Genomic DNA, 15262 nt, shown 5'->3' with positions numbered 1-15262 from the left:
AAAGAAAAGAAAATGCTCCATCGAAAGGTGCATCGGTTATGGGTATCTTCAATCCGGGCACGATTGTGGCAGCCACCGAGGATGGATGGGATCATAGCCCCCGGCTTGCGGTGCAATTTTTCGCAGACTGTCGGTCTCGCTGGTCCGGATCCCCTAAGCCAGGCAGTTCAGGACCAAGACAATGCCCAAGGTAATAACCCAGAGCCGGGCTTTAAATCCACCGTGTTTAAAATGTTCGAGGCGGCGGCAACAACCTTTGCATCAATTGCAGTCCTAGGGTATGTCAACGTAAGGCATTTGTATTTTTGTATTTTTTTTTTTTTGTCTTTTGTTTTGTTGTTTGGTTACTGAGAATCATGCAGCATTGCTGGCTACTCCTATCACCGCTACTACAAGTATCTTATCTTGGATAAGATGGAAAATGCCTTCAAGCCAGGTGACCCAGCGCTCGAGGTCGCCGGCGTGGAGGCAGGCAAGCACCAGTATCACCACAACGAGCACTGGTTTGTTCGAGACGAGCAGCCCAAGATCGATAAAGTTATTTCGGGCGAAATTACCGGCCATTACTTCCTACTTATCGGCGAAAAGGGCACGGGAAAGACCTCCATGTTGTTAGAAGCGATGCGAAAGATCAATGGAGAAGGGTGCGCAATGTTTGAAGCACATGGAGATTTGGAAATTTTTCGAATCCGGCTCGGAAAGGCTTTGGATTTCGAGTTTCATGAAGAGTAGGCAACTCGTCTCCTCTAGGATCTTTATTGAGTTCTAACCGGTTTCCCCTAGCTACATTGGAAGTCTTTTTAGCATCAAAGGCCCCCGGGATACTACCGCGCTCTTGGATATCGAGCGTGCTTTCAACAAATTGGAGAAGGTGGCTTTGGCAAGAAGACGCCAGCGCTTGCCTCCCCTCGTGTTGATTATCAACAGTACTCACCTGGTTCGGGATGACCACGATGGCCAAGATCTTCTCGAAATGATTCAGCAGCGAGCCGAACAGTGGGCAGCTGGGAACCTGGTGACCACGAGTAGGTTCCCCCTTCCCCCCCCAATCAATTATTCTAAGCTTTATTGATGCTGACCGGAACCGAATAGTCCTGAATAGTGACGATTACTGGGTATATGAGAGGCTGAAACGATATGCGACAAGAATGGAAGTTATCCCGGTTAAAGACCTTTGTAAAGGAGAGGCAATGGCCGCCCTCAAGAATTACCGTAAACAATATTTCGGGGAGAACCTGTCGGACCATATTCTCGAGGAAGTATATGATAAGGTTGGGGGCCGTCTCTCCTACCTCAACAGAGTGGCAAAGGCGCCAGATCCCATGAAGATCTGTGACAGCATCTGCACGGCCGAAAAGACATGGTTTCTCAACAAATGCTGGATCTTGGGATCCGAAATGGATGACGATGTCATGGATGAACAGAAGTTCTCCGTAAGTGCGCCGACTGAACCACTATTTGATTCAATATTTTTTTTAACCAAAGAAATAGTCGGCAGCAATGGTTTTGGCCAAAGCACTAGTGGATAAGGAACAGACGATGGAGAAGATTTATGACCCAGACCGTGGTCACATTTTACCCGAGATCCCCCTTCACGAAGCGCGGCAAATTATGACGAGGGCCGACTTTATCCAAAGCTATGACCATGAGAATATTTTCACCATTGACTCTCGGGCTATGGTTCGAGCCGATTCCGTGGCCATGCAGATCGCATTCAGGGAGATCTGCTCTATCCCCGGATTTGAAGAGCATTTGGAGAATACCCTGGAGCGTATTGGAGACATTGAGAGCTTAGGACGCACGCGAGAGCTGACGATCAAGGACCTCTGGAACCAAGGCAAGTATCAGATTGCCATGCGGGACTACAAAGGTCGCGAGCAGGGAAGCATTGCGTTCTCTGTTCAGGAGGGAGAGAAAAAGGATGATGACTGAAGCGGGTTTGTTTTCAAGAGGAATGTATGATGTTTGAACTGATATTTTGTGGCATGATGTATACCTACTTCTTCTTCTCCTTCTTCTTCTTCTTCTTCTTCTTCTTCTTCTTCTTCTTCTTCTTTTTTTAATTCTCAATCCATTTAGGTACATTAACTTCATACTTAGTATGCCTACCACGACACCAGCGATATGAACCTATGATTAGAATCAGACCTACGCACTGGGTCCCTGGTACTCTTTCCACTCCACTGGAAGAATCCAGACTTCATTGGAGGATCTCAACTGGAAGCTCAACCCCCGATGACGTTTGTTCGACCGTGACATCATCACATGCTCACCGCCCACCAAGTATGTAGTTGAAAGTCGCCCATCCCCAGCTTCCAATTTCTTTCCTCAATGCCTGCTTTTGCTACGGCCTTTTTTAACCCTACATGACTGTGGAGTCCGATCCAATCTTCAATCTTTAACTTGTGTGGCCAACCCTCCAATTTCCCCATGATGGCGCAACGCAAGAAAGACACCCCGTCTGTAATCGCAGACACCAACAAGTCCGAGGCCGAGGCGGCGGAGACGAAGGACCCCCTCGTCCGAAAGACATGGATCGAGGAGATCCCGCCGGTAGTGCGGTTCTTCCTAGCGATCTTTGGAAGTTTAGCCCTGAGCTCGGTGCTTTTCACCTTCACTTCGGGGGTTACGCTTGGGGAATTGGGTCGTGTGAGCAAGCATCTCGAGGCCTGGTGGGAAGTGGGGGGGTTGATGGCGTGGAAAGCTGTAGAGGTGGGATTGGCATGGATACTCGGGTTTGACGGTTCGTAGAACTTCATTTTGAGCGTGTCCCTGTTGCTATTGCTGCTGCTGCTGCTGTTGTTCTTGCAGGTTTCCAGTACAAATATCAGTTCGAGCCATACTGATTACCATCCAGGACGAGACACTTTATCCTTCGTCTTCCTCATCCATTTACCGACCTACGCGCTTCTCGCCTCCTTCTACAACCTCCGCCCCACAAGCATATTAACATCCTACGCGATCGTGCTCTTCTCCACCGCTCTCCCCTTCATGCTCCTCCGCAACCCCACCTCCGTTCATAACCTCTCTCGTGCGCCCTCCACCGCCGTCTCGAACCGCGGTATCCTACAAGACACAGCAATCACCCTGTACACCACCGCTGTCGCAACAGCCATCTACACCGTCGTGCTATACCTCAGCTACGAGACCTGGCTCCCCGCCCAACTAGTCGTGCACTTCGAGAACCTCCCCACCCTCTCTCAGGCCCACGCCGGCCCCGCAGGCCTACCGGCTCTCTTCCTCGCCCTCCTCCCAGCTGGCTGGGCAGCGCGGGATTTCATCTTCGTCAGCTCGACGGGGACTCCGTCGCCTTCGAGCAGCTCGAGCGCTGCTGCGCCCCGCGAGGGCGAGTATCTAGCTTGCACGGTCTATCGCAAGACGTTCGGCGCTTTGTCAAACAGCACAAGGGTTCTGGTTTCCCGAACGGCGGTCCTCGCTGCGATGTCGATGGTGAATACGGTGGTCCAAGTGGCTGGCGCGCTCAACGGGGCGACTGTGCAAGGGGCGTTGGTTTGGGGCAGTCTCTGGGCTGCTGCGACGGTTATTGTGGGAATGACGTATGGTTGGATTGAAGGTGTTGATGGATTCTAACCTTCCTTGCTATTCTTTTCTTTTCTTTTCTTTTCTTTTCTTTTCTTTTCTTTTCTTTTCTTTTCTTTTCTTTTCTTTTCTTTTCTTTTCTTTTCCCTTTTTTTATTTGTTTCATTATTTGTATTATGGGGGTTTTCTTCAGAGGAAATACGTTAGTAGTTAGGGGTTAGGTAGCCCGGCAGGTAACCTTCAAACTTTTAATCTAAATTTGTAAATCTTATCATTCTATGTAATGGGTGCAGAAGCTCATTCAGGTGTAACTATCATTATACACGTAACAAATAGGGATAGGGAAAAAAAAAAAAAGGAAATGTATATATGCTATCCAACGATGCAAACAAGGTTGACATACTAATAACGAACCCAACCAAGAATGGCGCAGCAGATATATGTATAATGTCGTAAGTAGATAGGAGGAGGAGGAGGATAGATATCAAATAAGCGGGAGAAAGGTCCAGTGCTAGAGATCGAGAGAGGACGGGGAAACCAAAAAAAAAAAAAAAAAGGAAAAGTCAAGGAATGTTACTGTTTTTAAAGCAACTCAGTACTCATCCCATTCCCATCATCGGAGGAGTCCTTTCGACGGAATGAGCCCTGCGCATGCGCATCTGGGAGTAACCAACCGGGATGGAAGATGTTGAATACTCCAACAGCAAGAACCATCATTGCTCCATCGAGGGCGATGAAGAACCGTTCTGTCGTAATCAAATACCCTGACCAACCCTGGAGGAGCTCAATGGTACGGTAGATACTTCGGATGTAGATGCACACGACGGAGAAAATCATGGCTGCGAGAAGGGGCACGATGCTACCGGTCATGGACTGGAGGAGGCGGCGACGGAGGGTCCGGCGGATGAAGTCGGCGGCGCAAGCGACGAAAATTGTGATCGAGGCCATTTGGAAGATAATACCGGCGACCATCGTGTTGGTTCCGGGGGCGGTGTTGCCGTTTTCTTGATTTGCGGCAGAGGAGGCCATGCCGCCGCCAATGGCCTGAACAACAAGGGAGACGATGTCGCAGGTGACGAAGATCCAGAGGTAGAGTCTGGGGCTTAGGGCTGAGGAGTCGCGGCCGAGGATTTGGATGAACCGGCCAAGCAAGATGTAGACTCCTGCTGTAAAGAAGGTGGGGGCTTTGATGCTCTTGTTAGTTGATGGGGAGACGTTGAGATCGATAGGGGAAGGCCATACCGATGATCAGGGTAGAAATCTGGATCAGGAAAGCAGTGCTGTTATACGGGCACTCGGCAGACCATGTTCGTGCTGCCCAGCCGAGGATCTCCGCTATTGAGTGGAATTCTGGTCAGTCATCACGGTCTACATGAAGGTATACGAGGGTTTACTTACAGATACAGCCGACGCTGAACACGGCGCACCACCATGTTCTTTTCCAGATCATTTGGACTGTGTGAAGCAGCATGGAGAGGCCAAAGAGGACCAGGAAAGTAATGCCCGCCGCGAGCGACGGCTGGTAGCTATAGGCAGGGTTAAGCCCTTCAATGAGAGGGTGGCATCCCGTGAGCACCGCTTTCCTGACTTCATAAGGAATTGTACTGTTGTGATGCGACATGTTGATGGAAAGTAGCAGTCGACAGTTGGGAAACAGATACTTCTCGCTTGCCCGAAGAGGGAATATTGACAGGTCAACGCGCGCTGATCGAAGGTGTCTCGAGGGGTCGACGGGAAAAAAGGCGGAAGACTCTCGTCCACTCCCCAGAAATGAGATATATAATTCTCAATAAAAGAATCGCTGCGTTTCTCGCAGAAAACCAACTACACTGAGTAAAATGAACGAGTTGTTGAGTTTACAACAAACCCATGCAGGGCGCAACATAAAATTTGCAGGAATGGGACCGCGTAGCCTGGGCAAGGCACTGGGAAGGACCTGAACTGTAAATGCATCGCCGGAGAACCGCCATTTCAGCTTTCTCCAAAGTTCTTCCAACCCGAACCAACATTCTGTCGGGACGCGGATAGATTTGCTCGCTACGATCGTAAAGTCCGAATCTTAGCGGGACTCCTCCGCAAGGGAAAGCCCTCTGATTGACTCATTCCTACTACCGTTCCTCGGCCGGGCCGCATCTCATTCGGCAGTTTGTTCCTGAGTGGGACGCAAGAGACAGGAGCCCGCAAGGTCCCCCTTATTAGGCATAGACTGATAGTGAAAGTTGCTCCGAGCGTGTCCATCTCGTAGTCATGGTGGGGACTCCTGGGACAATCACAGCCACTATACGATCGTTTGTAATCCCTTAGGACGCGTCAATGCCAAGCTCCTCTCTCAAACAACCTGAGGGCATCTAGATAGATATGCATTGAGAATTGTCTGACCTTGATTCAAGCACCGCCTCTAGAATAGGCAACAAATTTAACCGTGTCCATAAAGATCAAGGAGGGGAAGTGTCTGAAAAATTCGGCATGGCAGGAAGGATGATACCCATGACAAAATACGAGAAAGAGTCGGAGGTGAAGAGAGACAAGTGTGAGGTGGATTGATACATGGAGAGACGATGAGGTCAATGGAGATCTTACGTCAGCACTAGCCACATGATAGTTACTGGTGGCCTCCTCCTTCTTCTGCTTCTCCTTCTCCTCCTCTTCTTTTATCAATCAATTGGCTGCGTTACATGCAGAGTATAGCATTGTTGGTGATGCTTAACAGGTACGAATATCATACGCGTCGGATTCAACTCGCAACGTATCTCATTCAACTACAATTTAGATGGCGTCTCAACCGACAGAAGCAACTTATCAGAAACACTGCGGAAATTACAGACAATGATAACCTCAGTCCCATGGTCAGATCTCTCAGTCAAATGCAGGCATAGTGTATGTGTCATCCGGATCTATCGACCGGTCAGTTTTGAGTCGACTGCATAACAGTCCAACGTCGAGGTAAACTCACCTTTGCGCTTTTCCACAATATACTTTTGTGTCTCAGCAATGTTGTGATTCAGCTCAGAACACAGCTCGTGCTGCCGGACTTGAACTTTTTCATTCCACTTGGCTGCTCCCATAATAGCCATCTTCGCCACATGGAAGCGCGACACTTCATTTGCGAGCATCATGTTGAAGGGTGTCGTGGTGCTCCCTTCTTCTATGTACCCGTTGATGGTTACCCGATCCAGATGAGGACGATGGAAGAGGAGATTCTTTAGTTCGCTTGGATAACCATGGTAGTTGAAGTGGATCGGTCGGTCGGGTGTGAACAAGTTATCGAACGCCTCGTCTCGGAGCGCATGCGGATGGGCGCCCTCCGTGCCCAAGACCAGCAGATCTGTCACATTGATCACACGAACACGAAGCTCGGGGCATCGCTTCCGTAGGATAGCCGCGGCATAGATTACCTCGAACATCACCTCAACCCCAATTCCTACAAGCACCACATCGGGCCGGATTCCATCTTCGGTACTACAGAAGTTCCAAACAGACGCGCCCGCTCTACAATGACGCTCTGCTTGACTAGGGCTGAGGTATACTGGAGTTGGTTGCTTCGAGCCCACCATAAGGTTGACATAATTCTTGGATTTCAAGCAGTGATGTACGGTCGTCAAGAAGGTGTTTGCATCCGGGGGTAGATAAACCCGCGCAGCCTCAGGCTTGAGGTTGAGCACCGCGCCAATAAAAGACGGGTTCTGATGCGAAAATCCGTTGTGCTCCTGGCGGGCCCAGGTACTAGTTTCGATATAATTGATGCTACTCACGTCATGATGCCAGGATGTCTCCTTGGCCTTTTCCGATGGATCAGAATGTGAAAAAAGAGATTTCGGAGGCGTGACTTACCATTTTCATCAACTTGGCATATTGCACCATCATAGTGTGGACGATTCCCAAGAAGCTCTCATAAGATGGGAAGATACCCACCCGACCGGTCAAAGTATACCCTTGGATAAAGCCTTGACACAAGTGCTCGCTCAAAACTTCAATCACGCGTCCGCCTCTTGCATTTGAGAACTCATCCCATTGAAAATTCCGGCCTGTGTGTTCCAAGACGTCGCTCAACTTATTACTCTCCAGTTCATCAGGGGAAAAGAGGCGAAGGCTATGAGGGTTCTGAACCATCACCCGGTCAATGAACTTGCCAATCGTCTTCATTGCACTCTGCTGCTCGCCTTTCTCCGCGCAGAACTGTCTCCAGTCGGGGAGGTCCAGGGCGGTATAATTTTTGTATGACTCTGGTCGCTGACCCAGCTTTTTATTGTCTGAGGGAATTATAGATTTGATATCGTCGACAACATCGCCAGCCGCGGTAAAAAGTTCCCCTGGCCGGTACGAAGAAAGCCATTTTTGGAGAGCTAGCAGTTCTTCCCCATCGGTTTTGGCATTGGGAAGAGGGACTTGGTGAGAATGGAAGGACCCTTCGATATACTGTCCATGTAACTGCTTTGGACCCGACCAGCCCTGAACCAGGTATGTCAGCATTTTCATGTGACGCTTTTGACAAGACATATACATCTATATATATACCTTGGGCGTACGCATAACCAGCATCGGCCACCGAGGCTTCATAATCGGCTGTCCAGAGCGCGCCGCCTTTTGAATTCTGCGGATTTCACTAATCGCCCACAACATGGAGTTGTGAAGATCGGTGTCAATATCATGGAGGTCCTCGACCACGCGCACCTGGTAGCCATAGCCCGTGAACAGACATACAAGTTCTTTGTTATCCATACAACCAAAGATTGTCCGCTCACTGATCTTGAAGCCATTCACATGTAGGATCGGGAGTACAGCTCCTGACTCAGCCGGATCGATGTACTTTATGGCGTGCCAGGCCCTAATTTATCAGTAACGATTACGTGGCTATACCCGCCAGTTCCCAACTTACGTGGCTGTCGGGCCAGTTTCTGCCTCGCCATCTCCCACCACACAGGTGACAATCAAGTCCGGATTATCCATGACTGCGCCAAAGGATACAGCCAAGGCGTAGCCCAGTTCTCCTCCTTCGTGGATTGCCCCAGGAGTCTCGGCATTAATGTGGCTATAGGTCGAGCTATCAGCTTCAGTTTCCAAGGGAGGGGAGGCGATAACGAACCTTGGCAGTCCAGCACTGGTGCTGAACCTTGAGACGAGGTTACGCAGACCATCTACATTCCTCCCATAATGAGGGTAGAACTTTTCCAGTGATCCCTCGATCCATAGCGAGGCTAGTATGCCGGGGGCGCCATGCCCGGGCCCGACAACGTAAAGCATATCTAGGTCATACTTTTTGATGATATAGTTCAAATGAGAGTATACCAAAATCAGACCGGGGCATGTTCCCCAGTGACCTTGATATCTTATTTAGCCAATTGACTTTGAATGCTGTGTGCACCAGATAGGAATTACTAACCAAGAAGGCGAGGCTTAATATCTGCTGGCGTTAGATCACGCTTCAGCATCACATTATCCTGCAGAAAAATCATTGCTGAAAGGCGTTAGCATCGCTACCTCTCTCAATCGAAGTTGGAGCTCACCCGCAGCAATATAAGATGCCGCCCGACGAAACTTGAACAGGGCATCGCAAGCATCCTGGTCCAACGCTGTCTGCTGGAGCTGAACATGCAGCTGGTCAAGTAGATCGGGAAGATGCGACGGTTGGGCTGGGGGATTTGGTCGATCAATAACCTCACCAGGCATGTTGTTATGAATGAATGAACTATAGATGCAACTCAATCAAAAAGAGCTTAGCTTTGAGGGAAACAATCTCGATCCTTTTCGTTTCTTGAAAAGATTATAGATCCATCAGGAAGATTTTCAAACAATTCGAGTGCGGCGCTGTCAAAGGTCCAGAGATACTGCTACGTCACGATGAAATAAATAGCCTGACATCACCAACCCTGTCTCCCAACCCCAGGAAACATGAATAAAGTGGACGTCAGTCAGAGAGAGAGAGAGAGAGAGAGAGAGAGAGAGAGAGAGAGAGAGAGAGAAACTCAGGGAATGATTAATTTTGAACCCTCCAACAGCCATCAACCAGCCCCGTTCTTACCTTCTCTATATCCATAGTCGACAACCCCCTGGACCTTTTTGTTATCAAGATGATGACACCCAAATCAATTCTCTCGGTCAATGCCGGCTCGTCCAGTGTAAAAATCACCTTTTATACCTTTGAACAAGAACCTAAGGTGATGGCCAATGCCCAGATTTCAGGCATTACAGCCCCCCCGCCGGTATTCAAGTATACCCGGGGCGCAAAGCACTACAAGGAGCAGGTGAACGAGAGCATCAGAACGCCGCAGGATGGGTTCGGTTTCCTGCTCCAGCGCTGCTTTGGGGATCCTGAACTTTCCGAGGTGGCTAGCCGCGAAGAGGTGGCGTATATCTGCCACCGGATCGTGCATGGGGGGGACTTTGAGTCCGCGGTGACGATTGCAGAGAATACATCATCTCAATATCACCAGTTGGAGAAGCTGGAGGATTTAGCTCCTTTGTATGCATAACCCCCCGCGGCCCCGGGGAAAAAATAGAGAGAGAGAGAGAGAGAGAGAGGTGTATAATTGCAGCTTGTTGACGGCTCTAGACACAACTTCTCCGCGCTTGAGATCGTGCGCCTCTGCAGAAAGGAACTCCCCTCCGTGCAGAGCATCGCGTTCTTCGACTCGGCCTTTCACCACACATTACCACCGTACGTGAAAACATACCCGATTAACCAGGAAATCGCCCAGCGCAACGGACTCCGCAAGTACGGGTTCCATGGGATCAGCTACTCGTTCATCCTGCGCTCCGTGGCGGCGTATCTGAAGAAACCGACCGAGCAGACCAACTTGATCGCGCTGCATATTGGCAGCGGCGCCTCTGTGTGTGCAATCCAGAATGGGAGATCCGTTGATACCACGTAGGATTCCGTTTCTATCTCTCCTTGCTTTGGGAGAGGAGCCGAGACAGTTCTAGCTCTGACCTTTTTTTTTTTTTTTTTTTTTTTTTAATTGGCTTGTAGGATGGGATTGACGCCCCTGGCGGGATTACCGGGTGCGACTCGGAGCGGTGATATCGATCCATCGTGAGTGCTAGATTCATCACTATCCCTTGCGTAGATAGCAGATGTTAAATCAGAGAGAGACTAATTCGGTCCAATCAGACTCGTGTTCCACTATACGCACGACGCGGGGACGTTGAGTGCTGCAAGTACAAAGGACATGCACATTAGCACTGTCGGTCTTGACTAGAAAAGTAGAAGAAGAAGAAGAAGAAATAACCATGCTAACGAAACCAGGCCGAAGAAATCCTCAATACACAATCCGGCTGGAAAGCTCTTACCGGGACGACGGACTTTTCGCAAATCGCCGTCGAGACCCCGCCGACTCCCGCGCATAAGCTCGCCTTTGATATCCTCGTCGACCGGATCCTGGGATACATTGGGAACTACTATGTCAAGCTCGACGGACAGGTAGACGCGATGGTTTTCGCAGGCGGCATCGGGGAGCGGAGCGCGCTGCTGAGGAAGACAGTAGCTGGGAAAAGTCGTAGTCTGGGATTTGCGCTTGATTGGAATGCGAACGAGAGGGGAGTGAGTGAGGAGCAGACGGTGGTGGATATCACGGCAGCGGCTGGGTCTGCGAAGAAGGTACTGATCTGTCAGACTGATGAGCAGGTGAGTAACAGGTGTGTTGTGTGTTCTGCTCACATGATACTAACCAGTGGTACCCAGTTTGAAATGGCATATCATTGTATGCTTGCTCATACATCATTATCATCATCTGGGTAAGCCATGTATGTATAGTATGTATATAATAATGCAGGTCTACTGGATTCTGTAGATTCCGTGGAATGAATCATACATACATTGCGTTAAGCAAGGCGATCCAGATCTGTAGATACCTACATACCTACCTACATACATACATACATGCATGCATGCACAGGGTGCAAGTTCCAAGAATCACTCCAAACCCGGGAATCGAAGAAAAGAAAGCATACTATCTCTCTAGTAAGTACTACACTGTAAGTACGGAAAGAAGTCTATATTTAGTCCAGTACCTTTGTAAGATATCTGCAAGGACATCAGGTATTGATGGTAGTTTCTTTTCTTTTTCTGTTATTTTTCAGCCCATATGAATAGTTATTAGGGTGTCATATAAGTGTTTATACGGTGTACTCATATATCTTATGATATATATCTAAGTATCATTAAGTACTCGTCCCGATAAGCTGGTAACTCTATCTTAGTATTGATCATTAACTACCTATAGGTAATTAGTTAACTAATTAGTTAACTAACTAGGTATTAAGTAGGTAAGTAATAGCTGATTGAGTCAGGCTTACTATTTCCTTCGTGGAGTTTGCATCCTACAACATATACGGAGTACTCCGTATATTGTCATCTTCAGACTTCCATAGGATGATGGGATTATCCAGAGTATGCAATGTAATGTGGCTTGAGATAGTTTGGTTACTGGATAGTCAAGGTGAAACTTGGCCAAACTCCTTCTTTCTTTCTTTCTTTCTTTCTTTCTTTCGTTCTCTGACAGTCTATTATTGGAATGTCTGACCGGACTCTGGATGAGATATTAATTTATCACGAGGATCATGATGGTGAGATGCTTGCCTTACTGATTATTCTCATCACATGGGCACCAAAGACTGACTCCTAAGAAAGGGGCGGAGAGGAACAAAGTGAAGCTAAAGAACACATTATTTGGATCCGGAACGGGGAAGACATTTGGGGTACCAAAATATTGGGTGGATCTGGGAGTAATTTACAGAGACAAAAAGGTACTGTCTGTAGATTCAGATCATCTCCGACTATCCCGTGTACAAGCCACTTATTCCTGACGAACGAAACAACGGATGATATGGAGCTCAAATTGGGATACTTCGCGAGCGGCGGGCGGAGATTAAGCGGCATCTCCAGGGGAATAGTTCCTAGATGATTCTGAGATTCTCGCCAGGCATTTTCCAGGAACAGTTAATGTGACAAGTCCTCCGTCGCACGTGTGTAGTTATACTTGGAAAAGATTGTGATGTATATTCATTCAGGAATGGTAATGTGATGGATCGTCGTGGACTAGAACAAAGTACGAGATAGGGGGAGACTCGTGGATTTTCGATCCGCCTCACTTGGATCGATTCATCAACCTGTCGTACTTTGTTTTGTCTACTGAAAGTACGTAGGAAGAAGTATCTTGACTCTCTCTCTCTCTCTCTCTCTCTCTCTATCTTCATACCTACAGAGTTCTGCACCAGCCACGCCTAGTTTTTATAACTTCAGCCACCTTCTCCCCTACCTAGGTACTCAGTACTGCTGCACTGCTGCGTACCTCGATCGCATCGCATCCCAATAATCTGCAAGGCTTGTCTAGATTCCGTACTCAATCGCGATCAGACCTCCTCTCTTCAGCCTCCCGCTTCGTCTCACAGCAGATCGGTAGATCTGCCATGATTTTATTATTTTTAAATTTTAATTATTATTATTATTATTATTTTTTCTTTTCCCGCTCTTCAACATCTGCATCTAGGCACATCACACATGCACCTAGCTAGCTAAGATATATCCGTCTGTCCTACTCTCCGTATTCCCTGCTAAATTCTGAGTAAAAAGTTGAGTGTGAGTACTTGTTTCTTGCTCTGATCTTCTGCAGTGAATCCCGGTTGCCATGAGCTACTACGGAGTACTCCGTACAAATCGAGATCAACCGCCCTGAACTGTTGGCAATATCTGGGCCCCTGTTTCTGCAGATAATGCATTCACCCGAGAACGAATCATTCATCCAAATCAGCAGAGCAGAGCAGGTAAATAGCGATTCTGAATTAGGGGCTGGAAGGAAATAATTCAGGAGGGGGGGGGAGGGGGGTTCTTTTCTTTCTTTTTTTTTTTTTTTTGAGCTCTCTCTTGCGAGCCCAGGGAAGATGATTGATATGATATGATATGATATGATCGATGGATTGGGTATGGATGTATGTATGTATGATGCGTCACTTTGGTGTTGTCTGTTTTTTAATGTTACTGTGTATAGTAATACTACCAAATTAACTAGCCGAGTACGTAAGTACTTGTACGGCTCAGTTTCGGGATCTTCTTTCCTCCCGAACTGAATGAATGTCCCGTGTTGAAATTACATCTACTAGGTACTACTACTACTACTACTACTACTACTACTACTAGGACTAGTACTAGGATTGAGTACTGTAGAATGTCACAGAGTTCTATTCTGTTAAACAATCTCTCTCTCTCTCTCTGTATACACCACTTAATTAAGTACCTAGGTAGTCAACTATAGTAATCTACTACTAATCTAGTAGGTGAGGTACAGTACAGTACAGTACAGTACAGTACTATTCTGCCCATTTTAGGCAAAGTAAGAAACGGCGCGGGTACGCAGGAACGCATCCGGAATGATCAACCTCGCAGCAAATCATAATCAGAGGGCACCAACCATGTACGTGGCTAATCATAAGGCCGAATCCAGGCGTCAGGATTTACCAGATACGGGCTAAATAGGATGATCGCTGCTCAAGAGAAAGGGAGGCTGGTGATCCTGATCCTGATCCCGCTCCTGCTTCCGGACTAGGTAGATAGATACTAGATACTTCGGTAGGTACCATAATTTGGTTTTAGGCCCAACGGTTCTTGTGTTTCTGGGTGGTTCTAGCGGTATTGATTGGTAATGGCATGTATTCTGTGAAAAACACTCATGCAAACCTGGAAATATTATCCTTTACATTTAAATTATTATTCTATTGTATATACATACATATATAGTTACATATGTTTATAAATACTAATAACGCATAACCTGAAATGAGATTGATTAAACCAACCCCAAGCAAATCCCTTGAAGGATTGCCCAAGCTTTTCAACCCCCCGGAAAAGAAACGCTGGATCTGTGATTCTTAGCAGTGGTCCGGCGTCCCGCGGGTGTGAACCGTGGTACGAAGGACTGTATGTACCGCTCAGATGGGATTTCTAGAATCATTTTGGAATCCGGATACCTGCTCCGCTGCAGCCTGCAGCTTGATGGGTGGGGATCGTCTGCTAGAGTACCCAGATAGGTATCTCTGGGATGCACCTAAAGTTGCTTTAATGCACAACCCAATGCAGGAACATCAGTCGGTAATTGAAAAAAAAAAAAAAAATCCAACCTGGGGAAAACGGAGTACATGTCATGGATTCTAATTTCTGAGACTCATGGTCGGCCTCGGCAAGGTCTGGCTGGGCAAACGCCGGCTTGCAAAAAGGTTTAGGTGTCTTGTGGATTAGCCAACGGTTTCAACAGCAACCGGATCTTCCTCCCCGGCTTCAGAGACGCTGTAGTGTGCTTTTAGATCCGCTAATGAGCGCAAAGTACGGAGTATGTACCGGCTGATTATCGTTATCAACCCCCGACGATCCAACGTGCAACCTGGAAGGTTTGGATTGGGAATTTTTTTCCAACTCACAATAACTGAAATTTAAACACGCTCGACTTGGGAATATCAGACCAGGACCATCCGCATCGTAAAACACGAGCAGTGTCATCCCGGAAGAAAAAAAAAAAAAAGTGTCATCCCGGCAACATGTGCTTCGTACCTAGTCTAGTAGCCGGGAGTTTTCTCCTACCCGGACGGACAGACGCCGGGAAAGGTGCTTGGCTGAATCGCTGGCATTAAATCCAATCAAGCTAGGAAGCTGATCCTTCAGGCTTTTCTTTCGATTTGTGTTCTCCCTGGCGGATATCCTCCGTAGGATTGGCAAACGAGGTTCAGGGTACGCCCG

At 47.9% G+C, this 15262-nt stretch overlaps 5 protein-coding genes across 5 annotated transcripts; 3 read left to right on the top strand and 2 right to left on the bottom strand.

The window, feature by feature from the left end:
• Nucleotides 1-81: 81 nt before the first annotated feature.
• On the top strand, nt 82-1932 carry P175DRAFT_0434784 (ATP-binding protein; the record flags this gene model as incomplete). The annotated part of the gene is made up of 5 exons (XM_040893686.1): nt 82-278; nt 363-728; nt 784-1025; nt 1093-1433; nt 1492-1932. The coding sequence occupies 5 exons, from the start codon at nt 82-84 to the stop codon at nt 1930-1932; spliced, it is 1587 nt and encodes a 528-aa protein (XP_040753114.1).
• A 501-nt stretch (nt 1933-2433) lies between these two features.
• Nucleotides 2434-3591, top strand: P175DRAFT_0434723 (uncharacterized protein; the record flags this gene model as incomplete). Its single annotated transcript, XM_040893681.1, has 2 exons — nt 2434-2743; nt 2858-3591. 2 exons carry the CDS (start codon nt 2434-2436, stop codon nt 3589-3591), a joined length of 1044 nt encoding a protein of 347 aa, XP_040753113.1.
• Nucleotides 3592-3778: 187 nt separating this feature from the next.
• On the bottom strand, nt 3779-5473 carry P175DRAFT_0500602 (RTA1 domain-containing protein). Its single transcript, XM_040896990.1, has 3 exons — nt 4939-5473; nt 4783-4875; nt 3779-4724 (listed from the first exon to the last, which is right to left on the bottom strand). Exons 1-3 carry the CDS (start codon nt 4988-4990, stop codon nt 4123-4125), a joined length of 747 nt encoding a protein of 248 aa, XP_040753112.1. The 5' UTR covers nt 4991-5473; the 3' UTR covers nt 3779-4122.
• Nucleotides 5474-6396: 923 nt separating this feature from the next.
• On the bottom strand, nt 6397-9207 carry P175DRAFT_0434347 (putative phosphoketolase; the record flags this gene model as incomplete). The annotated part of the gene is made up of 8 exons (XM_040893656.1): nt 6397-6434; nt 6494-7319; nt 7372-7989; nt 8056-8365; nt 8417-8569; nt 8624-8858; nt 8921-8995; nt 9045-9207. The coding sequence occupies 8 exons, from the start codon at nt 9205-9207 to the stop codon at nt 6397-6399; spliced, it is 2418 nt and encodes an 805-aa protein (XP_040753111.1).
• Nucleotides 9208-9611: 404 nt separating this feature from the next.
• On the top strand, nt 9612-11275 carry P175DRAFT_0436154 (putative acetate kinase; the record flags this gene model as incomplete). The annotated part of the gene is made up of 5 exons (XM_040893782.1): nt 9612-10000; nt 10091-10405; nt 10508-10570; nt 10649-10721; nt 10784-11275. The coding sequence occupies 5 exons, from the start codon at nt 9612-9614 to the stop codon at nt 11273-11275; spliced, it is 1332 nt and encodes a 443-aa protein (XP_040753110.1).
• Between the last annotated feature and the right edge of the window lie 3987 nt (nt 11276-15262).

This window comes from Aspergillus ochraceoroseus (assembly GCF_002846915.1).
Source record: "Aspergillus ochraceoroseus IBT 24754 chromosome Unknown P175scaffold_3, whole genome shotgun sequence".
In the NCBI taxonomy this organism is placed as follows: domain Eukaryota; kingdom Fungi; phylum Ascomycota; class Eurotiomycetes; order Eurotiales; family Aspergillaceae; genus Aspergillus; species Aspergillus ochraceoroseus.
This window is presented reverse-complemented; position numbering and strand designations above follow the sequence as displayed.